At 48.0% G+C, this 24,001-nt stretch overlaps 1 protein-coding gene across 1 annotated transcript in view; it reads right to left on the reverse strand.

The window, feature by feature from the left end:
- The window catches only part of ITGB3 (integrin subunit beta 3), a 148,209-nt gene extending 124,660 nt beyond the window's left edge, over positions 1-23,549 (reverse strand). The window contains exon 1 of the mRNA XM_068263716.1: positions 23,400-23,549. Coding sequence (XP_068119817.1) covers positions 23,400-23,463 — 64 coding nt within the window. The 5' untranslated portion in view covers positions 23,464-23,549. The remainder of the gene's footprint in view (positions 1-23,399) is intronic.
- Between the last annotated feature and the right edge of the window lie 452 nt (positions 23,550-24,001).

Here is a 24,001-nt window from a genome sequence, read left to right on the forward strand (position 1 = left end):
AGCAGAAAATAGCTTCTGAGAGCAAGAAAGAGATAAAAAGGGGAATTTCTTATCAGTGAGGGTCACACTGTAGTCACTTTCTGTCTGAGTCAGGGCTGAGTCAGCCACTTACATACCAGATGTTTAACTCTTTCAGACAGAGAAAGAAAAAAAGGAACACAGCATAGTTATTTGTGTGCTAGCTAGGCACTGTACATACACATGTCTATCTTATCATGTCACATGTCACTTTGGGTATCCTTTAAGTGTAAAAGGATCTTAACTGGTTCCATACCATCCATCCATGAGGTCAGTAAGCAACCCGAAAGCCTGTTTTTGTGGTGCCTCAGGATGTCTGAGTGAAGTTTTGTTTGCAGTCAAGTCTTCGAAAAGGAGTACATTTGAAATCAGCGCCGGTAGACTTGGGCGCAGAATACAGCCGGTATATGGCTGATCTCGTTTCTGCACAAGTCTAGGCCGGTTTAATTAATTTTCCCCCTCCAGGCCGCCATGGATAGTGGGGGAATGAAATAATTCGGCTTCCAGCGATTGCTGGAGGCCGAATTATTGTGTTTTTTAAGCAACCTCGGCTCCGTCGTCTGACGGCGCCACCATTACTCACCGAGCGCTGCAATAGGAGTGATTCCTATTGTGGTCTATGGAGGCGCCGGCAGTGCCCAAATCTAGCAGCGCTGAAAAGCACTGCTCTGTCGAAAAGGGCAGACTGTCCCTTAGGCAGTTACAGGCAGGACTAATGTTACAACAGGAGCTCCTGCTTTTGGCACAAGGAGGAGGCAACAACTCAAAGTCTTGCTGCACCATCACTGAAGAAACTTAGTGGTACTTGAGGAGAGATTGACCCCATCCCCTTCAATCCTGTATTCTAAGGGCTCTTTCACACCAGAGCCCTTTTTCAGCGTTTTAACGCAAAGTCTATACTTTGCGTTAACCAAGGTAAAAGGAAAGTCCATAGACTTTCATTTCACCTTTCACACCCGACGCTGCGTTTCAATGCGTTGCAGTACGACGCATCTGGAAGCATTTTATCGTCGGGAATCGGCGTTTTCCCATTGGATTAATTCATTACTACCGCCGCTACTCGGCATCGCACCGCAGATTCCCGACGAGAGCCGCAGGCTAGTCAACGCGTGCAGGAGAACGGCTCCTGCACGCGTTGTTAGATGTGAAAGGAGCCTAAGAGCAACTGGGTGGAATGACAACAGCAGCAGCAGAGCCCAAGTATAAAAATTAATTCAAAGATAGCTTTATTGGCATGACCAAGATCCATACAGGCATTGCCAAAGCAGGGGGATATTGGGGACATGGAAGGGGGTGGGGGACATTTTTATGTTAACAGTTCATTTATGCTCCTCCCCTTCTGTGGCATGCTGTGACAATGTGCAGCGATTGTAGATCACTGAGGATTCCTCTTCTGCTAGCAGAATGTAGAGTTTATTTTGCATCCTCTGATGCAGGGGCGTAGCTATTGGGGTTGCAGAGGTTGCGACCGCATCAGGACCCTTGGGCCAGAGGGGCCCCGAAGGGCCCTTCCTCAACTACTGTATTAGCTCTCTATTGGTCCTGTGCTCATAATAATCACTTCTATACATACTTTGAATAGTGGTAATCATTAATAAACTGTTCCCCATCCCCTTCTTGCGCCTCTGACACTATAGTTGCCATTGGCAGGTTTTGGTGCGCCGTATCAATCGTTATGTATAGAGTGCTTGGGGAGCCCCATTGTAAAACTTGCATCGGGGCCCACAGCTCCTTAGCTACGCCACTGCTGTGATGTGGGAAAGTCTGAATATAGTTCTGTCATCTTCTTAAAGAAGGTTTCCCTGGTTACGGTATATTTGAGGCAGCGCAACTGGAAGTGATTCTCGTCCTCGAGGATCTTCTGCTCACAGTGCGGGCACAGTCTCTCCTCCCTGGGATTGTACATCCATCTGTGTCTCCCAGACTTGATTTTGAGGTTGTGGGCACTCAGTCTGTAGACACCCAGGATTTTCCTCTCTTGAAAGTTTTGGAGATTTTCCAGGTATTGGGCCATTTTAGGTTATCTCCGTAGGGACTGTGATCTCGTAGTTAGTCAAACTACATGTTGCTTCACCTTAGACAGTCCTATAGGCATGATGGAGTTTGCTTCGAAAATCTGTTTGCTCTGTGTCTTTCTGTATCTGATGTCTGCGTTGAATTCTGTCCAAGCCATCAGTTGTTTGATGTTTTCTAGAAAACTGTCTGCTTTGCAGAATATGCAAATCTTAAGGCCACTATAGCCATGAGGAAAGAGACCGCGCCAAGTTTGTGGGTTGCCGGTGAGGACTTCCATAAAGAGGGCAAATTATCCTGTAGCCAGGCAGCAAAGCCTGTCCTGATCATTTCTTCAGTTGAAAAAGTGTTCACTGCAGATAATCTGCTGCACTGTGTCAGTTTCTCCCCTCAATGCTCTGCCAAGCAATGGAACCGTCATACAGCAGAGTGTCCTGATGAACTGCTGGCTCAGACCTGTGTTTTGCAACCTCCTCGGTCTTTAGACCTCTTGGGTCAATTATCTCTCCTGGGACATTGCAGAAAATGTGTGGTTGGTTAGCAGCAGCTTTCAGGAAAAGCTTTCATCAGAATGACAGCGAGGGATCATTCACACAAGAAATACATGGATTCTTTCCATCACTCACCCTTACTCATAAGCAGCAGTGTTTGAGATGCAACAATATCCATTTTACACATGGATAAATAAAGCAGGCATTAGTCAATGATTGTCCATTGTAAAAGCTTTCCTCGCCCCGATTTACATTCTGAAATGTATGAAAGGTGGTGGCATCTTTAGTCTTGCCAGGTAATCTGTATGGAATGTTTGTTACAGAGAGTTCTAAGCACAGAGGAAGATATTGCTTGCTTGGCATTTTCAAACAGCGTTATTACCCACAATGCATTGAGGTTCACAGACAGCAAACTGTCAGGACCATGGTCATGACATCACACTGTGGGAGGGGTTTCACCACAATACCAGCATTACAGAGCCCCCTGATGCTCTATTTGAAAAATGGTAAAGATTTCTCATGGGACAGGGGGTATCAGCTACTGACTGGAATAAAGTTCAATCCTGAGTTTAAGTTACTCTTTAATGATTCAAGTCACCAGATCTTGGGGGTCCTGGGGCAGGGGAGGAGTCCACTATTAAGCAATTGGGTGCTGAAGTTGAAAGGCCAAACAAAATATGAGAATTAGTCAAGATTAGGTTACATTTAAGAGGGTTAGGGCAAGAAGAAGTTAGCTTTTTTATTAGTTAGGGTTGGCAGTGGCGTAGCTAAGGAGCTGTGGGCCCCGATGCAAGTTTTACATGGGGCCCCCCCAAGCACTCTATACATAACAACTGATACGCTGCCCCAAAACCTGCCAATGGCAACCACAGTGTCAGAGGTGCAAGAGGGGGATGGGGAACAGCGTGTTAATGATTATTACTATTCAAAGTATCTATAGAAGTGATTATTATGAGCACAGGACCAATAGAGAGCTAATACTGTAGTTGAGGGAGGGCCCTATGGGGCCCCTCTGGCCCAAGGGCCCCGATGCGGTCGCTACCGCTGCACCCCCTATTGCTACGCCCCTGAGGGTTGGGGAATTTAAGTTTGGCATCAGGAAGAGTGTTTTAGCAAAAAAAAAAAAATGTTACCGTGCGTGATCCGCGACGAACTGCGCTGGCTCGGAAGTCATGTTAGTGTATGGAGACGTGGGATTTTTTAAAAAGTTGACGTGTGGTGCGCATGCGCGGAAGCATATTTTTAAAGTACGCTTCCATGCACTTCCCCATACCTCAAAGCAGGAAGTGACTGCAAGCGCGCGTCACTTCCTGCTCGGCTGGTGGCCAGACAGGGAACAGCGCGTACCAACGCGGTGTTACTGCATACAAATGCTGTGTTCCCTGAAGGCCTGCTTTTGGCAGTGCAGTGGGCGTGACGCACCGCTGATGCCAGTTTGCAGCGTGAACCAGCCTTAATACCCCCAGGTGGTGCCGAACACTTAATCCCCCAATGCCCCCCCCCCCCCTTAACCTGAAAGGGGCACTATGGCGTAACATTTTAAAATGTAAAATATGGACAAACAGACAGATAAGAAGTATGTTTTTTTCCCAGCATAAAATAATCCAAAAATGACTTTTCTCCTTTGTTGCTGTCACTTACAGTAGGTAGTAGAAATCTGACAAAAGTGACAGGTTTTGGACTAGTTCATCTCCTCATAGGGGATTCTCAGCAAGGCTTTTATTCTTTATAAAGATATTTCCTAAAAAGGATTTAAACAATGATGCTGGCCAACCTCCCCGCACACTACACAGTTTTCTGGCAGTTGGACTGAGCAACTGCTATTTACTAAGTGCTTTTGAAATCCCTGAGAATCCCCCCAGGAATAGATGGACTAGTCCAAAACCTGTCGTGTGAGGAATCGCGGAAGAGCCGCCGCCATGAGCCAGCGGCGGGCGGCTCTTTCCGCATCACACGGAGAGGCAGCCGCCTCTTCACATCATGAGGCGGCTGCCTCCATGCAGCAGGTGGGGCAACGCGGCGAAACCGCCGCGTTGGACGCGGCGGTTCGCGCACATGTCCCCGCAGCAGAGACACCGCTGAGCGGGGCTGCGGTGGCTGGGACCCGTAGTCCCACAGAGTTTAGAGTGACGCGCGCGCGCGCGCACTCAAGCAGGCCTTATGACACCCGGGAGAGAGTCAGCTGATCAGGCAGGTCAGCTGACTCTTTACTCCGCTCCCCATTGGTCCAGCAATCTGGGAGGTGCAGGGGATGCTTAGGTGCATATATACTGCCGGCTGTTCACTCTTGCTTCGTCTGGCGTTGCGATCACACATGTGGGAGCACCCAGATCCGTAGTCAGATCCTCAAGTGTGCCGGGACCAGCAGGAGCTGTAATCCTACACTTAGATAGATTTTGATAGCTAAAGTACTAGTTTGATTGTGATTATTTGTTATGACTTTTGCCTGCCTCGACTATCCGCCTGAACTCTGACCTTGTACCTCGATATTTCTGATACTCTGTTGCCGAACCTCGGCTCGTAACTAGACTCTGTTTCTGCCTCCTGATTTTGTACCCCGATATATCTGATACCCCGTTGCCGAACCCTGCCTGTACTTTGACTCCGCCTTTGCCTACTGTATTTGTACTTTATCTGTCCGTGTGTGTACGACCTGGCTTGTCCGACCTCGAGAACCGACCTCACGATTGGAGGAGGTTCCCAGTCCTGTTAGTGACACTTCTTCCTGAGTGTCACTCTCGGACTTTCCTTCCTACTGTCAGTCTGACTCCTCCCGTCTTGGAGAGCTCAGGTCTGCGGAAGGAATCCGTGCAGTTCTCCTTGCTGCACCCAGGCCTCGGCATTTTTGTGTTACTGTTACACCAAACACTACACTCTACTCAGGTGAACAGAGGTTAGCCAGTATATTGGATTATCGGTGATACTGCAGATCACATATAATCTGGTATACGTCTGTATTCCCCGTGACGCTGCAGGTCACCGGTAATCAGACCTCTCTGTGCTTCACCGATCGTTACAGAACGCCAGACCAAAATACCGATGGAACGCACTGATCCTCTGACTGTGCTTGCCACTTCGGTGGATAGCATTCATCAGTCACTAGGCCAGCACAAAGCCTTAATTGATGCCTTAAAAGGCTCTGTGAGAACCCTCCAGACATCAGTTGATTCAGTGCGATCCCCTCACAGTGAGGACATACGTATGCCTGTCCCTGATAAGTTTTCCGGCCACAAGTCTGACTTCCGGAATTTCAGGAGTAGAGTGTTGTCATATTTCGAGTTAAGACCCCGATCCTCGGGGACTGAGACCCAACGGGTCATTTTCATTAAAACTTTATTGACTGGAGATTCCCAGTCTTGGGCATACAACCTGCCCGCTACCGATACTGCCTTGACCTCAGTAGAGGAATTTTTTAAGGCCATGGCTATAATCTACGACGACCCTGATCTTGTGGCATCCTCAGAGCGGAAGATCAAACTCTTACGGCAAGGCAGAGGGTCAGTCGAGGATTATGCGGCAGAGTTCCGTAGGTGGTCAGTCACCTCGAGATTTGATAATTTTGCCCTCATGGACTATTTCTTGTCTGGGTTGTCGGAAGAGGTTTCCGATCTTATGTTGACCGTACCCGAGCCCAAGACAGTTGACGAGGCCATTTCATCAGCCATTCGCGTAGATCGCAGGCTACGCCATCAGAGGCAGGCTAGGAGTAGTCACCGGGTCAGGGTGACTTCGTACGCTGTACCAGCTGTAGCATCCCCAGTAACCGCAACTCCGTCTGTCTCGTCCTCTCCGGCCTTGCCTCCACCAGAGCCAATGCAAATTGGTCGATCAAAACTGACCCAGGTGGAGCGGAGGAGGAGAATGACGGAACAACTGTGCCTATACTGTGCAGAGGCAGGGCATAGGGTGCGAAATTGCCCCAACAGGGCGGGAAACGGGTCTGCCTAGGAGTAGTGGGGGGTGACACCCTAGGCACACAAACTTCACCCCTTAAAGAGAAAAAAATGCTTCTCCCTTGTACTGTCACATGGGATGATAGGTCTGTTGCCACTGAAGCTTTCATTGACTCCGGCTCAGCGGCTAACTTTATGAATTTTGAGTTTGCTCAGGAGTTGGGTCTACTACTCACTCCCGTGAGACCCCCCATTCAGGTTACGGCTGTTGACGATTCCCCTTTGCAGCGGAATTGTCCTCTGTCACAGACTCCGGTTGTGAAGCTCACCATAGGGGTATTGCACGAGGAGCAGTTACAATTTTTTGTTTTACACATGTCCACCTCCACTATAATCCTAGGCATGCCTTGGTTGCAAGTCCACTCCCCGCAGATAGACTGGGCCACAGGACAGTTGACAGCCTGGTCACCTCATTGTTTCCAGCAGTGTTTGGGGAGACTAACATTGGGTTTAACTAAGGTACAGGTGGAGGGTATACCGGAACAGTATTCGGATTATGCCGATGTGTTTTGTCCCAAGGCCGCGGATAAATTACCCCCGCATCGCCCATTTGACTGTCCCATTGACCTTCGTTCTGGTTGTATGCCTCCTCGAGGCCATTTATATAATTTATCTGGTCCCGAGAAACTTGCCATGCAGGAGTACATCCGTGAGAACTTAGCAAAGGGCTTTATTAGGCCATCCCGGTCACCCGCTGGGGCAGGCTTCTTTTTTGTTAAAAAGAAAGACGGGGGTTTACGGCCTTGCATTGATTATCGTGGCCTCAATAAAATCACGGTGAAGAATCGTTACCCGCTACCACTTATAGACGATTTATTCACACAAGTCACTGAGGCTAGGATATTTTCAAAATTGGATTTACGGGGGGCATACAACCTGGTGCGTATAAGGAGGGGCGATGAATGGAAGACGGCCTTCAATACCCCTGATGGGCACTACGAGTATAGGGTGATGCCTTTCGGCTTGTGCAATGCCCCGGCCGTCTTCCAGGAACTCATCAATGAGGTTTTTCGGGAGGTCTTGGGAAAGTTCGTCCTAGTCTATCTTGACGACATTCTCATTTTTTCTAACAACCTCCCGGAACACAGAACCCATGTCAGGATGGTGTTAGACAAACTGAGGCAGAATCGGTTATACGCCAAACTCGAGAAATGTATTTTTGAGGTCACGTCGGTGGCTTTTTTGGGGTATATAATCTCCACCTCAGGTCTGTCTATGGACCCTGCCAAGGTTTCCGCGGTCCTAGAATGGCCACAGCCGGTGGGGTTAAAATCATTGCAACGGTTCTTGGGGTTTGCAAATTATTATAGAAGGTTTATAAAGGGGTACTCCACAGTTGTCGCCCCTCTCACTAGCCTTACTAAAAAAGGGGCAGACACCACTCATTGGTCTCCCGAGGCCTTACAGGCTTTTTCTAAGTTAAAGGGGTTGTTCTGCTCAGCCCCCATACTCAGACATGTGGACACTTCCTTTCCGTTTATTGTTGAGGTAGACGCCTCGGAGATCGGGGTGGGGGCTGTGCTGTCCCAGCGTTCTGGTCTTCAGGGTAGACTACACCCGTGTGCCTATTTTTCTCGAAGGTTCTCTCCGGCAGAGAGAAACTACGACATAGGCAACAGGGAGCTCCTAGCCATCAAATTGGCCTTTGAAGAATGGCGTCATTGGCTAGAGGGAGCCGAGCACACGATCACGGTTTATACCGACCACAAAAACCTAGAATACATCGAGGGGGCTAAAAGGTTAAGCCCGAGACAGGCTCGGTGGTCGCTATTTTTCTCGAGATTTACATTTTTGATCACGTATACACCAGGTAGTAAGAATACCAAGGCAGACGCACTTTCTAGGTGTTTTGAGCCAGAGACAGCACAGCCCTCTGTTCCCGAGACCATTGTCCCACGAAGTATGGTGTTAGCCGCCACCGAGACTTGGGAGGACTGGAAAGAGACTTTGAGTCCTTTTCAGCAGGATATCCCAGAAGGGAAACCAGACGGGGTGTTATTTGTTCCGTTAGCACTCCGTTTTCAGATCTTGGAGATGGTTCATTCCCATAAGAATGCGGGACATCCGGGAGCGTCTAGAACGCAAGATCTCGTGGCCAGATGTGTATGGTGGCCTTCGCTGGCCGCCGACTGTAAGGAGTTTGTCAGGGAATGTGCGGTGTGCGCAAAAAGCAAGCCCTCCCGCCTGGCACCTGTAGGTACTTTACAGCCTTTGCCCACCCCGAGTGAGCCATGGACCCATTTGTCCATGGACTTTGTGGGAGAGCTTCCGAGATCTGAGGGCATGTCAGTTATTTGGGTGGTGGTTGACCGTTTTAGTAAGATGGCCCACTTCGTGCCTCTGAAAGGACTCCCCTCGGCCCAGGAACTGGCCGATTTATTTATCATCCATGTTTTCAGACTGCATGGCATTCCAGAAAACATAGTATCCGATCGGGGAGTCCAGTTCGTTTCGAAGTTTTGGAAGGCATTTTGTCACCTAATGGGCATGAAATTGTCATTTTCCTCGGGGTACCACCCGCAGACAAACGGCCAGACGGAGAGGGTCAACCAATCCTTAGAGCAATTTTTGAGGTGCTATGTTGCCGAGACACAGAGCGATTGGGTTAAATATATTCCTTATGCAGAGTTTGCCCACAATAACTTGAAGAGCTCTTCCTCAGGTTTCTGTCCATTTCAGATTGTGACAGGTAAATTGCCTAAATTCTCTCCTTTGCCAGTTGCATCCACTCCGTTCCCAGCTTTGGAGGCCTGGCAAAGGTCATTTAGAGACAGGTGGTGGGCCATTAAGAATAATCTCGTTAAAGCATTTCAGAGTCAGAAAGGTCAGGCTGATAAGAGACGCTCGGTAGAGTGGAGATTTCAACCAGGAGATTTGGTTTGGGTGTCATCTCGTCACCTGACCCTGAAACAACCCTCTGACAAACTTGGTCCCAGGTTCGTGGGTCCATTCCCAGTTACTAGGAAGATCAACGATGTCACGTATACCGTGGATCTTCCCGCCAGCATGCGTGGAGTGAGGTCTTTCCACGTATCACTTCTCAAACCCGCAGCCCAGGTGGGTCCCACTCCTCCTCCTCCGGTGTTAGTCAATGCCCAACCCGAGTATGAGGTGGAGAAGATCATAGACTCACGTACTGTACAGAACTCGGTACAGTATCTCGTACATTGGAAGGGGTACGGCATTGAGGAGAGGCAATGGGTACCTGGGAACCGCATGCATGCGGATGAGTTAGTAAGGGAATTTCACGCTTCACATCCAGAGAAGCCTAGAAGGAGCTGTCCGGAGTCCACTCCTCGGGGGGGGTACTGTGAGGAATCGCGGAAGAGCCGCCGCCATGAGCCAGCGGCGGGCGGCTCTTTCCGCATCACACGGAGAGGCAGCCGCCTCTTCACATCATGAGGCGGCTGCCTCCATGCAGCAGGTGGGGCAACGCGGCGAAACCGCCGCGTTGGACGCGGCGGTTCGCGCACATGTCCCCGCAGCAGAGACACCGCTGAGCGGGGCTGCGGTGGCTGGGACCCGTAGTCCCACAGAGTTTAGAGTGACGCGCGCGCGCGCGCACTCAAGCAGGCCTTATGACACCCGGGAGAGAGTCAGCTGATCAGGCAGGTCAGCTGACTCTTTACTCCGCTCCCCATTGGTCCAGCAATCTGGGAGGTGCAGGGGATGCTTAGGTGCATATATACTGCCGGCTGTTCACTCTTGCTTCGTCTGGCGTTGCGATCACACATGTGGGAGCACCCAGATCCGTAGTCAGATCCTCAAGTGTGCCGGGACCAGCAGGAGCTGTAATCCTACACTTAGATAGATTTTGATAGCTAAAGTACTAGTTTGATTGTGATTATTTGTTATGACTTTTGCCTGCCTCGACTATCCGCCTGAACTCTGACCTTGTACCTCGATATTTCTGATACTCTGTTGCCGAACCTCGGCTCGTAACTAGACTCTGTTTCTGCCTCCTGATTTTGTACCCCGATATATCTGATACCCCGTTGCCGAACCCTGCCTGTACTTTGACTCCGCCTTTGCCTACTGTATTTGTACTTTATCTGTCCGTGTGTGTACGACCTGGCTTGTCCGACCTCGAGAACCGACCTCACGATTGGAGGCGGTTCCCAGTCCTGTTAGTGACACTTCTTCCTGAGTGTCACTCTCGGACTTTCCTTCCTACTGTCAGTCTGACTCCTCCCGTCTTGGAGAGCTCAGGTCTGCGGAAGGAATCCGTGCAGTTCTCCTTGCTGCACCCAGGCCTCGGCATTTTTGTGTTACTGTTACACCAAACACTACACTCTACTCAGGTGAACAGAGGTTAGCCAGTATATTGGATTATCGGTGATACTGCAGATCACATATAATCTGGTATACGTCTGTATTCCCTGTGACGCTGCAGGTCACCGGTAATCAGACCTCTCTGTGCTTCACCGATCGTTACATGTCGGTAATGTCAGATTTCTACTACCTACTGTAAGTGACAGCAACATAGGAGAAAAGTAATGTATAGCTAATTTTTCTCTGGAAAAAACGTACTTCTTATATGTGTATGTTTTCACATATTTTAAATTTTACAATTTTTTACCATAGTGCCCCTTTAACTTAACCCCCCCCCCCCCCCCCCCCCACAAAGTCACTATATGCAGCAGAAAAAGGAAATTTGGGCTCTCTGAGGAACCCGATAAAATCACAGGTGCTTGCCGATATGCAAATTAGAGGCTTGCCGATATGCAAATTACGCCATTACACAGTGGGCGCCCTTTGTTCGGCAAGGGCACGTGCCCCTTCTCTCTTTAACGCAGTACTTTCCCCTCTGACTTCCACCATAAGATGAAGCACTGATGATCTTCCCGGTCAGGAATCTGCAAGCAGTGACATTCAGCTGAGTGAATTCACTAGCATGGGAAGGCCTGTTTGTGATCCTGCCCTGAGGGGGCTTCACCTCAGACATCTCACTGTGCTCACAAGTGCCTGACAGGTAACAGGACAGCTCCTTACAGGCTTCAACATAAATAAGCAGCATGAATATTAAAGTTGAACTCTACTGAAGATCCTTGACAGTCTTTTTACTTTCTATCTCCAGGGGCGTTGCTAGGATCCTAAGTGATTCAGGGGAACTTTTGGGCACTCCAGATGGAAAATGGGTGTGGCCATGCAACAGAATGTGGGTGTGGACATGGGTGGAGCCAAATTTACATGAACTTAACAGCAGTCTAAGTAGACCTGCCAAGCAAAATGTTGGATGAAGCCCTCTCTCCAATAATACAAAAAAAATGCAGCATATCCCATAATTAGGCACTTAAACTAATAACTAGGCAAAGTTACCTGGCTTCTGTGCTGCCTAGTCTTGCTTTCTGCTGGGTGGGCTCAGGGGTCTAGTCCTGGGAAAAGAGGTGAGTGGACTCACCTGGAAAACCCCTGCGCCGCGCGGCGGGCCAAAAATGGGCGTGGTCAAGCATAATGTGGGCGTGGTCATGGGTGGGGCCAAATATACATGACCTTAGCAGTGATGTAAAAGGTCTGCTGTAGTGTATCCCCCCAAAATAGATGTAATCTGAAAGCATTTCACCAAAAAGACACATAATCTGGTAGACGTTCCTCCAAAATACAGATAATATGGCAGTGGTTCCCCCAAAATAGATAATGTGGCAGCAGCAGTTCCCCCAACATACGCATAATTTGGGAGCAGTTCCCCAAAATACGCAAAACCTGGCAGCGGATCACCCAAAATACACGTAACACCCAAAATACATATAATCTGGCAGCAGTGGTCCCCCAAACATACACAATCTGGCAGCAGTTCCCCAAAATACACGTAATCTGGCATCAGCCGTTCCCCTAACATACACATAATTTGGCAGCTGTTCCCCAAAATACATAACAGCGGTTCCACAAGAATGCAGATTATCTGACAGCAGTTCCCCCAAAATAGGTACCCCCTGCATAGGTAGCCAGGTATATAGGTATCCCCAGTATAAGTAGCCATGAGTATCGTAGTCCCCAGTATATGTAGCCAGAGGTATATGTGCCTAGTATATGAAGCCAGGGGTATATATCCCCAGTATATGTAGCCAGGGGTATACGTGCCCAGTATATGTAGCCAGGGGTATATGTAGCCAGGGGTATATGTGCCCAGTATATGTAGCCAGGGGTATATGTGCCCAGTATATGTAGCCAGGGGTGTATGTGCCCAGTATATGTAGCCAGGGGTATATGTGCCCAGTATATGTAGTCAGGGGTATATGTGCCCAGTATATGTAGCCAGGGGTATATGTCCCAGTATATGTAGTTAGGGGTATATGTCCCAGTATATGTAGCCAGGGGTATATATGTGCCAGTATATGTAGTCAGGGGTAGATGTCCCAGTATATGTAGTTGGGGGTATATGTGCCCAGTATATGTAGCCAGAGGTATATGTGCCCAGTATATGTAGTCAGGGGTATATGTCCCAGTATATGTAGTCAGGTGTATATGTGCCCAGTATATGTAGTCAGGGGGTATATGTGCCCAGTATACCGTATATTCCGGCGTATAAGACGACTGGGCGTATAAGACGACCCCCCAACTTTTCCAGTTAAAATATAGAGTTTGGGATATACTCGCCGTATAAGACTACCCCTCTTCCAATGCACACCAAATTAAAATAAAAAAATCATGTACTGGTGCTGTGTATGAACAGATACTGGTGCTGTACTGTATGTCTTACCCAGTACATAACAGTATATAGTCAATTGACTTGTTGCATTGGTCAACTCTCCTTAAGTAGACTGACTGGTCAGCTCTCCTTGTCTACCGGTTTGTCAGAGCGGTATGGAAGAATAGATTGCGCTCCCTCAGCAGGGAGATCTGAGAGGCGGTAACAGGATAGGGCGTATCACCCCGCATCAATGACACCCGGCGTATAAGACGACCCCCAACTTTTCAGAAGATTTTCAAGGGTTAAAAAGTAGTCTTATATGCAGGAATATACAGTATATGTAGTTAGAGGTATATGTGCCCAGTATATGTAGTCAGGGGTATATGTGCCCAGTATATGTAGTCAGGGGTATATGTGCCCAGTATATGTAGTCAGGGGGTATATGTGCCCAGTATATGTAGCCAGGGGTATATGTGCCCAGTATATGTAGCCAGGGGTATATGTGACCAGTATATGTAGTCAGGGGGTATATGTGCCCAGTATATATGTAGCCAGGGGGTATATGTGCCCAGTATATGTAGTCAGGGGGTATATGTGCCCAGTATATGTAGTCAGGGGGTATATGTGCCCAGTATATGTAGTCAGGGGGGTATATGTGCCCAGTATATGTAGCCAGGGGGTATATGTGCCCAGTATATGTAGTCAGGGGGGTATATGTGCAAAGTATATGTAGTCAGGGGGTATATGTCCCAGTATATGTAGTCAGGGGGTATATGCCCCCAGAATAGGTAGTCAGGTGTCCCCCAGCAGGAGGGGAGCAGCGCAGTGGAAGGAGAGCTGTGGGCAGGCACCTTAGGGTGCTCTCCTTCCCTCGCTCTCCCCTCTTGAAGTAATGTGCGGGCAGCCGGCAGGACTTACCTCTCCTCGTCGTCGGAACACCGGATCTGCGTGCCGCAAGTCTGGTCTGGTCCAGACCAGAGCAGCGGCATGCAGATCTGGCGCCAGAACGAGGAGAGGTAAGCCCTGCCCGCTGCCAGCCGCCCACACGTTACTTCTGGAGGAGAGAGCGAGGGAGGGAGAGCCCTAAGGTGAGGGAAAGGGGAGGGGGGGGTTATGGCCTCCCTTCTCCATCGCTGCTCACAGCTCTCCTTCCACTGCGCTGCTCCCCTCCGAACATGGCAGGGTGAACGGCGTCCACTCTCTGGAAATAGTAAGTGGACGCCGTTCACCCGCGTCCACGCACCACACGACCCCTGGGTGGGCTGGTCTGCCACCAGGTTGCTGAGGTTTTCGCTCATATCCTTTCTAAGGTAACTTAGTATCATCAGGACATGAGGTGAATGAAAATCGAACTGTGATGCAGGTGGCAACAACAAAATAGTTCAAAAGGATCCATAAAAGTACAAAATGTAGAGGGTTACCCAGCTTTCAGTAGCATAGTGTAGAATCTTGTTCCAGGGATTTTATTTCATTTCTATCAGTGTAAGGAGGTTTTAGGTTCTACTCTATTCTCTCACAGGCAGATTCCACTAATCACACTGCTAAAACAACATGTTAGTGTGAAGTAGAAAGTGAAATATGGTCCGGTGTTAGTTGAAGAGCAGAAATGCAGGCATCAAACAAAGAAACGTCGATTCCGGTGATACATTTAATAACTGACTGTACATTATTATTATTATTTATATAGCGCTGACATCTTACGCAGCGCTGTACAGAGTATATATTGTCTTGTCACTAACTGTCCCTCAGAGGGGCTCAACACCTAATCGCTACCATAGTCATATGTCTATGTATGTATCTTGTAGTGAATGTATTGTAGTCTAGGGCCAATTTAGGGGGAAGCCAATTAACTTATATGTATGTCATTGGGATGTGGGAGGAAACCAGAGTGCCCGGAGGAAACTCACGTAGACACAGGGAGAACATACAAACTCCTTGCAGATGTTGACCTGGCTGGTATTCAAACCCGGGGACCCAGCGTTGCAAGGCAAGAGCGCTAATCACTACGCCACCGTGCTGCCCGTACATGGTTTATTGCAAGCTTGCAAAACTTTAAGTTTCCTCTTCAATCAGAATCAGAATATATTTCGCCAAGCACGGTTGGACCGTGCCCGGAATTGGGTTTGGCACATTGATTGGCGCAGAGATAGTAATAACACAAAAATAGTAATAATACAACAACAACAAAATAATGCAGAGAAGTACAACAGAACACGAGCGATGCAACAGAACAGGAGTAATACAACATTTGCAGTAGCACAGTTACAGTTCTATCAGGAATTACAGTGTGTGTAGCAGATGGTAGTGCAACTAGTACAACTAGGCCAGCAGTAAGCAAGCAAGCAAGAGCGGCCGCAGCCAAAGTCAGGTCTTAGACCGTAGATGGCAGGGATGGGGGGGTTAGAGGGGTGGGAAGAGTTCAAGAGTCTAACGGCTGTGGAAAAAAGGTGTTCATGCGCCTGGTGGTCTTGACAGGGATGGACCGAAACCTCCGGCCCAGTTTGAGTCGGCTGAAAGACCTGTGACCAGGATGAGAGGGGTCGCCCACAATTTTCAGTGCTCTATTACGCAGTCTGGTGTTATAGATGAGATCTAGAGGGGGGAGGGGTTTTCCAATAATCCTCTCTGCTGAGCTGATGACCCTCTGGAGTTTATATCTGTCGCTGGCGGTGCAGCTAGCAAACCAGACCAGAATGGATGAGCAGACGATTGACTCGATTGTAGCTGAGTAGAAGGACCTCAGAAGTTCATGGGCCATGCCGAACTTCTTTAGTTGGCGAAGGAAGAAGAGTCTTTGTTGCGCCTTCCTCTGGGTTGCGGTAGTGTTTGCCCTCCAGGTCAGGTCATCAGAGATGGTTGTTCCCAGGAGGCGGACACTGGGAACCCTAGCGACCTCAGTGCCCTCAATGTATATCGGGGGAGGAATGCTGGCATGCTTCCTGAAATCAATGACCATCTCCACTGTTTTGGCCGTGTTGAGAACCAGCCCGTTCTCACTGCACCAATTGCAGATTCTGTCCACCTCCTTGCGGTAAGCCTGCTCGTCGTTCTCACTGACGAGGCCAATAATTGTGGTGTCGTCCGCAAATTTGATGATTTTGACAGAGTCCTCTGTGGATATGCAGTTATTCGTGTATAGAGAGAACAGGAATGATGACAAGACACAGCCTTGAGGGGCTCCAGTGTTGGTCACTCTGGGTCTGGAGGATATGTCACCCAGCTTAACAACCTGGGACCTGTTCGAGAGGAAGTCTATGATCCAGAGACCAAGGGTTGGATGGACATTTAGCTCTGTGAGGTTGTCGTGCAGAATCCGGGGACAGATCGTATTAAAGGCTGAGCTGAAGTCTAGGAGGAGAATTCTAGCGTATGAGCTCGGCCTGCCGAGGTGGTCAGTGATAAACTCCAGGCCGATGTTAATGGCATCGTCAGTGGACCTGTTTGCCCTATACGCGAACTGGAGAGAGTCCAGTCGGTCCAGGGTAGCGTACTTGAGCAGCGGCAGGACCGCTCATTCAAAGGTCTTCATGACCACTGATGTTAAGGCCACCGGCCTGAAGTTATTTAAGTCTGAAGCTCCAAGCTTTTTCGGGATAGGAATGATGATGGAGTCCTTGAAGCAGGTGGGGACTTTCCCTTCGGTGAGGGACCTGGTAAAGATAGAGGTCAGGACGGGGGCCAGCTGATGTGAGCAGGACTTCAGACATGCAGGTGACACACCGTCAGGGCCGGATGCCCTGACGGATTCAAGCATTATACAGAACTAGGTCAGAACCCTACGGCGCCTGAGCGACAGTCGTGTGGTGGAGAAGTAAATATAAGCACAGTGAGACCGGCGCATGAGCAGGCGTTGTGGGGTAGTCGGTAGACAGCACAGTGAGATCGTGTGAGCAGGGGCGTAACAATAGACCCTGCAAAGGATGCAGCTGCAGGGGGGCCCCATTGGAGGGAGAAGTTTCTTTTCCCTGTCTTGAGACACTGACAACTAAGGACATGGAGAGTAAAAACTGTCTGCCCTTTGCACAATTGTTCTAATGACTGCACCTGCTCAGCCACTGATAAGGAATCATACAAAGTTTTGCAGACAAAGATTTGTAGACAATCCCTATTCAGTGGGCAGCAGAGTCTTGTGTACAGCGTCCAGCCCCCAACCTCTCTAGGCCTCCCTAAGTGCTGTGTACTGTAATGATACTGGTGAAGTCGGCAGAGCCAGTTCTGCTCCATCAGAGACGGACATAGTGAGTGTAATAAGCTGAGGCTGGGAGCACACTCATCTGTCGGTTTTCTGTATACATTTTCTGTACACCATGTGTGCGAGGGGGGGGAGGGGGCCCCATCCAAAGATTTGCAGGGGGCCCCAGTGATTTCTAGTTATGCCAATGCGTGTGAGTGTACACATTGTCACCCGAGATGGGGACAGGTGACTGTCTTGACTGAAGACTATGTAGTGTGCGAAAGGCCTTTATGTTTTTATTGGTGTATTGCCTGAGCAATAATCAAATAACTGTTGCAGGAATGCCAAGGATTTACAGAGATAGCAGAGCATTCAGATGTCTGTTACATTTTTAACGTATAATCTAGTGATGATTTAGTATTGTGTAGATTGGCATCATTCCTACTTAAATAAAAAAGGGATTCGGAAAATCCCTGGCTTGCTTGAAGCCAACTGCAGGCTCAAATGGTTTCCTACTCCAGTGTATTGCTATTTACATGTTTATTACATGGCTGTTATCAAATAATTCACTCACGTCTAGTCTGAAGCTTCTTCCAGCAGCACATACTTTCTGAGCCTGCGCAGTACAGCCCGGAGGACGTCTGATGACGTCAGCGTGCCGGCGTGAAACGCATAATGGAGCGCAGAAAAAAAGCCCCAGGTCGGGTCGGCCACCGGAGACCACCGGGAGCCTGCGAAGCGGCGCCGAGGGCACCTCCTGCCTGCCACGGGCTGGAGGAAGCCCCAGGTAAGAGGATTTGGATTTTTTTTTTATTGTCCCTGAACCTTCCCTTTAAGTGGTAGGTTTTCTGTCTTTGGCTCTCTATTGCAGCCTGAACTGCATGGTATTGCTCAGCTAAGCACAAAGAGGAAGTCCTGCCCACAAATCCTGCTGTGAATCCCTTCAGTCAGGTCTTCTTCAGGTCACATGCTCAGTTATTTAAACATCTGCTTACTAAGCTATCAGATTGTATATTTAAATCTGTGCCACGAGTTGGACTTTATGACCTCGTACACACTGGCAGATTTTTGGCCAACCTTTCTGGTAATTGATCACTGACTCATTTTCTAATCAGTAATCAATTGAACAGGAATGACAATGTAATGTACACACATGCACAACGGAACTTCCATCTGATCTTCTGTTCCTGATCCAGGTGCCCATACATCTAGCGATAGGCAGATAACAATAACATTTCTATAGCACTTTTCATCCATAGGACTCAGGCTCTCTCAGATTCAGTCGTTGGTAGTAGGATGAAGTATTAACAATACAATTATATTTCTGCAAATGCCAAACTAAACAGGAGAGTTTTCAGTCTGGGTTTAAACACATCCAGAGACGGAGCTGTCCTGATCAGCTGAGGTAAGGAGTTCCATAACGTAGGAGCAGCATGACAGAAGGCTCTGGGACTGAACATTTTCAGGTGGACTCTGGGTATGACTAGATTATTAGAACCTGTGGATCTGAGAATGCGGGGATTGCTACGCAGCTGTAACATTTCTTTCATGTATCCAGGGCCCAGATTATGTAGTGATTTAATAGGATCCTCCATATTATAGGTAGCCAGGGAAGTGAGAGCAGGTCTGGTGTTATGTGGCAGTGATGAGGTTGGTTAGTTAACAGCAGAGTCCTAGCTAAGGTTTTCAGCGCCTGAGGACAAAGCCAGCTTTTGCATCCCCCTCTGGACCAAATGGATGTGGTCACCCATCAGAATGTGGGCGTGTGGAGCCAGATGTACAAATGATGTTTATATAGTTAAATGCGCCCCCTCCCCCTTGTAGCCAGATGTGACCCCCCTTCCACCCATATGTAGCCAGATGTGCCCCCTATAGATAGCCAGCTGTGCCCCCTCCTTAGATAGCCAGATGTTCCCTCCTTTTTCTGCTGTTATTAACGCTTCTACACTGCTTCTGTAGAGAGAGGCGGGGGAACTTTGGGCGGCCAGGAGGCCGCCTCTCACCCATGTGGGGGTGCAGTAGCCACGCTGAGCGCCCTAACAGTGCTGTGCCCGGGCGCATATGTCCCCCTTTACCCCCCCATAGCTACGCCTCTGGTTAAAAGTCTGGCAGCAGTATTCTGTATCAGTTGTAGGCGGTACAAGGCCTTGTTTGGAAGGCCAGTATAGATCAACTAAGAGACAGATCGGAGAGAGATATGTTGCCTGCCCATACAACATAGGCCGACTTTAGCGACGATGCCACCTGCCTGTCCGGCACCCCTCAGTGTAACTGTCCTCCCCACAAGCCCCCCCCCCTCCTTTCAGTGTTAAATCTGAACTGTCCGTTGCCGCCACTCCCAACCTTGTCCGCCGTCACACCCGATTGTAACCAGGTGGCACGTGTACCATGTAACGCATGCATCCATTGTGCCACGCCGGATGACTAAGTAATGGCAGTGGGGCAGGTGGGATTTTACATTAAACAGGTATGGGGGGGCGACATTTTACACTTTCGGGGACAGCGGCCAGGGGGTCCGTCACACTCATTGCGATACTGAGTCAATTATTGCTGCGCAGCTGATCGAACACTTTCATCCGAGATGTTTCCAGCATCTCCAATCTACGCATTCAATCGATTTCTGCATAGATCAAATCATCGATCGGACGGACACGTTGCCGCACAGATTTTCAGCTGATAAAATTGTCAAATCAGATGGTCGATCGGGCCGCAAAATCAGTAGCTGTATGGGAACCTGTACGTTTTGCTTGTTCCATATTCTATCAGTCGTTTGGTCCTACACTTGTCACGCTGTGTGGATGTGCAATCAATATGTACTGCTAGAGCCGATTGCGTCGGCAAAAATCTTGAAATTTAAAATACATGTTAACCTATATAAATAAGAAGAGCATTTCTTCCAGAGTAAAATGAGCCATAAATTACTTTTCTCCTATGTTGCTGTCACTTACAGTAAGTAGTAGAAATCTGACATTACCGACAGATTTTGGACTAGCCCATCTTCTCATAGGGGGTTCTTAGAGTTTTCTTTATTTTTAAAAGCACTTAGTAAATGGCAGTTGCTCCGTCCAACTGCCAACAAAGTGTACGGTGAGCAGGGAGGCTGGCCAGCATCATGGTATAAATCTTTTTCAGAGAATGTCTTTGTAAAGAATAAAGACTGTGCTGAGAATCCCCCATGAAGAGATGGACTAACCCAAAACCTGTCAGTAATGTCAGATTTCTACTAACTACTGTAAGCGACAGCAACATTGGAGAAAAGTCATTTATGGCTCATTTTACTCTGGAAGAAATGTACTTATTTGTATGTGTTTTAAATTTTAAGATTTTTGCGACAGTTCCTCTTTAATGACAGATAAAATAACGGTTTATCAGTGGTTTCCAATTGGTTGGCAGAGACATTCAGTTCTGTCAGTGGGCAATTCCATTACTTCAGTCGAATTGTTCATTCCCTGGATTAACTTGTGTGTAAAAGGTTTAACTGTAACTTTCTTTCTCTTCGGGCAAGTTTGGTTAATCACACACGGTTTCCTGTCTATGCATGCACTGGCAGCTCAGAGAATTTACATGTATCTGCTCCTCATACAGAGAATAATGCGAGGACAGGGCACAAGCATGGTAGACCAGGAGCAGCATTTAAAGATCTGTTTTTTTGGATTTTAGTAACCTCCTCCTCCTGCCCAGACTGAGCTCCCATAAGCCCTTGCTACCGAAGCAGGAAAATCTGGCGCATAGCTCCGCAGCTACTTTCTGGCGCGCCATGCAAATGTACGGAAAACGTAAGATACCGTTTTCAGGTGGCATCGTTGCTGGATGGCTGCCTGTGGAGTGGGAGAGTGCATTGCCCGGCTGCCTGCGGTGGGGCGGGAGGAGGCAATAGCTGCCCGGGGAAAAGTGTAGCAGATGTGCGCAGGGAGTGGGGGCCAAGTCCCTCTCCCACCCTCTGTTCCTCACCTCGGGAGCCCCCTCCTTTTAATGATAGTCAGCGCAGCGGGAGATACAGCTGATCATCAATCACCTCCCCAGGCTCCGGTCTTCAGCAAACGTTAGAGCTGCACGTCTACGCTGTTTCTTCTCTCTGCAATGCTGATTACACTACTTCCTGATCCAGTGTAATCGCCATTGCAGAGAGAAGAAACAGCGTAGACGTGCAGCTCTAACGTTTGCTGAAGACCGGAGCCTGGGGAGGTGATTGATGATCAGCTGTATCTCCCGCTGCGCTGACTATCATTAAAAGGAGGGGGCTCCCGAGGTGAGGAACAGAGGGTGGGAGAGGGACTTGGCCCCCACTCCCTGCGCACATCTGCTACACTTTTCCCCGGGCAGCTATTGCCTCCTCCCGCCCCACCGCAGGCAGCCGGGCAATGCACTCTCCCACTCCACCACACCGGGAGTGGGAAATTACGTTTTAAACTCTAAAACGCTAAATAGCGTTTTAAGGGCATGCGCCATTTTTTCCAGGCGCCGCTTTTGACTGTATGCCTTGCTACAGTGTCAAGGCACTCTGAAAAAGCTGTGGGCGAGGCTTGTTTAGTTTATAGGGAATTAGAGTAGTAAAACAAAACAAAAAAGTATTTGGCTTGAGGAATGCCCTATAAACTATATATTAGGAACACAATTATGCAATGAGTAAAAGTTTATCTCGGATCCACTTTAAAGGAAGGTAAAATTGAGCACAAAAATATATTTTCTCTTTAAATGCCCAATACTGTGCAAGAAATTCTGGAAAAAAATAGAAGGTGCTCTGCACAGCATTATAACCTTTTACTGGATGAAGAAGATACCCCCCACCCCCCATTTCGGATTTACTAAGTCAAGGAACCCAAAAAAGATGTGTTCTGGAAAACCTGCACTGTTTTTTCTTTTCTTTGTAGAAAAAATGCCTTGCAGTCCTAATGTGGGTCATATCAGATCAGTATATGGTGAGGATTGCTGGTAGGTGTTGGGGTAGTTACAAACTAGAAGTCTGCATCCCAATATGGCAATAAGAGAGAGAAAGCAGGATCTATTCCTTCCACACACTGCACTTTTAATCATTCCATGATTTGCAAGCCCCAACTTCCACTTCCTAGCAGCATGTTAAAGCAGTAGGATTAGCCATACTATGCCAGGGAAATGTTATATAGTAAATTAAGAGAATCCTGTAGCTGGTGGGAACCATGTCTTTTGCCCATAATTTAGGCTAAATCCTGATGTCATTTCTGCTCTTTACTTTTCTTCTTTTCTCCTCCAATCGCTGAGTCACCTCAGCCTTGCTTGTAAACACAAGTGAGCAGAGGATCGTGTTTCAGATAAGCAGCTAGGCAGGGAAATAAATGGAAGAGGAGTAATATATTATAGATAAAAAAGAACCCTCAGCATGCAACTGTTTGGTACTGACTACTAAAGGGCCAGTGCTCCTTAAGTGTGTGATAACTCCAAACCATAACAGCAGGAAAAGTTTTGAAAATTTTGAATGCAGGATTAGCATCTTTATCACTTAATACACTCAGACCAGTTGCTGTTGAAATTTGATTTTTATGGTGACAATCCCGCTTTAACAGACTTTTTTGCTTCTTCACTCTGCAAACAAGTAAATAAGCAATGTGTGCAAAAAGAAAACACACACACACACATATATATATATATATATATATATATATATACATACACACACTCTGCATGACACTGTACCCCATTGGAACTTAAGCCACTTTTCAGCTACACACAGCCAGTTGTCACAAAACTGCATATGCTCCAGTACATGCACAGCTAAGATGCCCTAATTGGCACACATCAAAAAAATGTGTTATTTGTACCTTATGCCTAACCTAAGACAAAGGGCAAGACTAGAGTGCTGTTACCCATAGCGACCAATCATTTACTATTATAAAACATGCCTGAATAAGCAAACAAGAATTATAAGAAAGTTTTGACATTAAATGCAGCTGTTTATTCATTGACACTAGTCAGAAATGAAGCCACAACTTTAGCATTGCTGTTCATATGATGTGCAGGAAAAAAAGGCAGAATTCTAATCCCTTTCACTGAATGGCCCCAATATTGTACTTCTCAGCACTATCCATACAAATGAGCCAATATACATACATGGAACAATGCTTAAAAGTGAACATGTAACTTACCATAGCTGCCAGCAATGATGAGCTGCAAGAGAAAAAAAATGCCTGTGTATGTGACTGTCGTCATTGTCACCAGCTGTGCCAAAGTCTCTGTGGACTGGGGAGGGGGTGCTACTCTTTATACCCCCCAGCAGTTCTTTCTTGCAATGAGACTGGCACTGGACTGTGAGCACTAACTATTTTCAGGTCTCCTCCCATGTCTTGTTCACACCCTGCAAACTACAGACATTCCTTCTATTACAGCCTTTTGCATGTAGACCTCATCACACTGCTGCCCCCCTCTGGTTAACCATTCAAACATTTGGGGAAAAAAACTTTCTTGGTGAAATACATCAATAGTGTGAACTTCTCAATGGGCTCTGTTAGTAAAACACATAAGAATATATACTGTACAGGGGCGGTGCCAGGTGGGTGCTTTGGGTGCTGAAGCACCCCCTAAAATCCTCCAAGCACCCTATTACCACCCCCTAAAGAAACAGGTGCTGATTTGAAAAGAAAATGTAATTTTTTAATAGCCCAGCCCACTAGCTCAGCCCCAGCCCCGTATAGCATGCCACTCACGCTTCTGTGCTCTGCTCAGGCTCCCCCTTGCTGTGTGCGCTGCG

The sequence above is a fragment of the Hyperolius riggenbachi genome, chromosome 12 (genome assembly GCF_040937935.1).
Source record: "Hyperolius riggenbachi isolate aHypRig1 chromosome 12, aHypRig1.pri, whole genome shotgun sequence".
NCBI lineage: Eukaryota > Metazoa > Chordata > Amphibia > Anura > Hyperoliidae > Hyperolius > Hyperolius riggenbachi.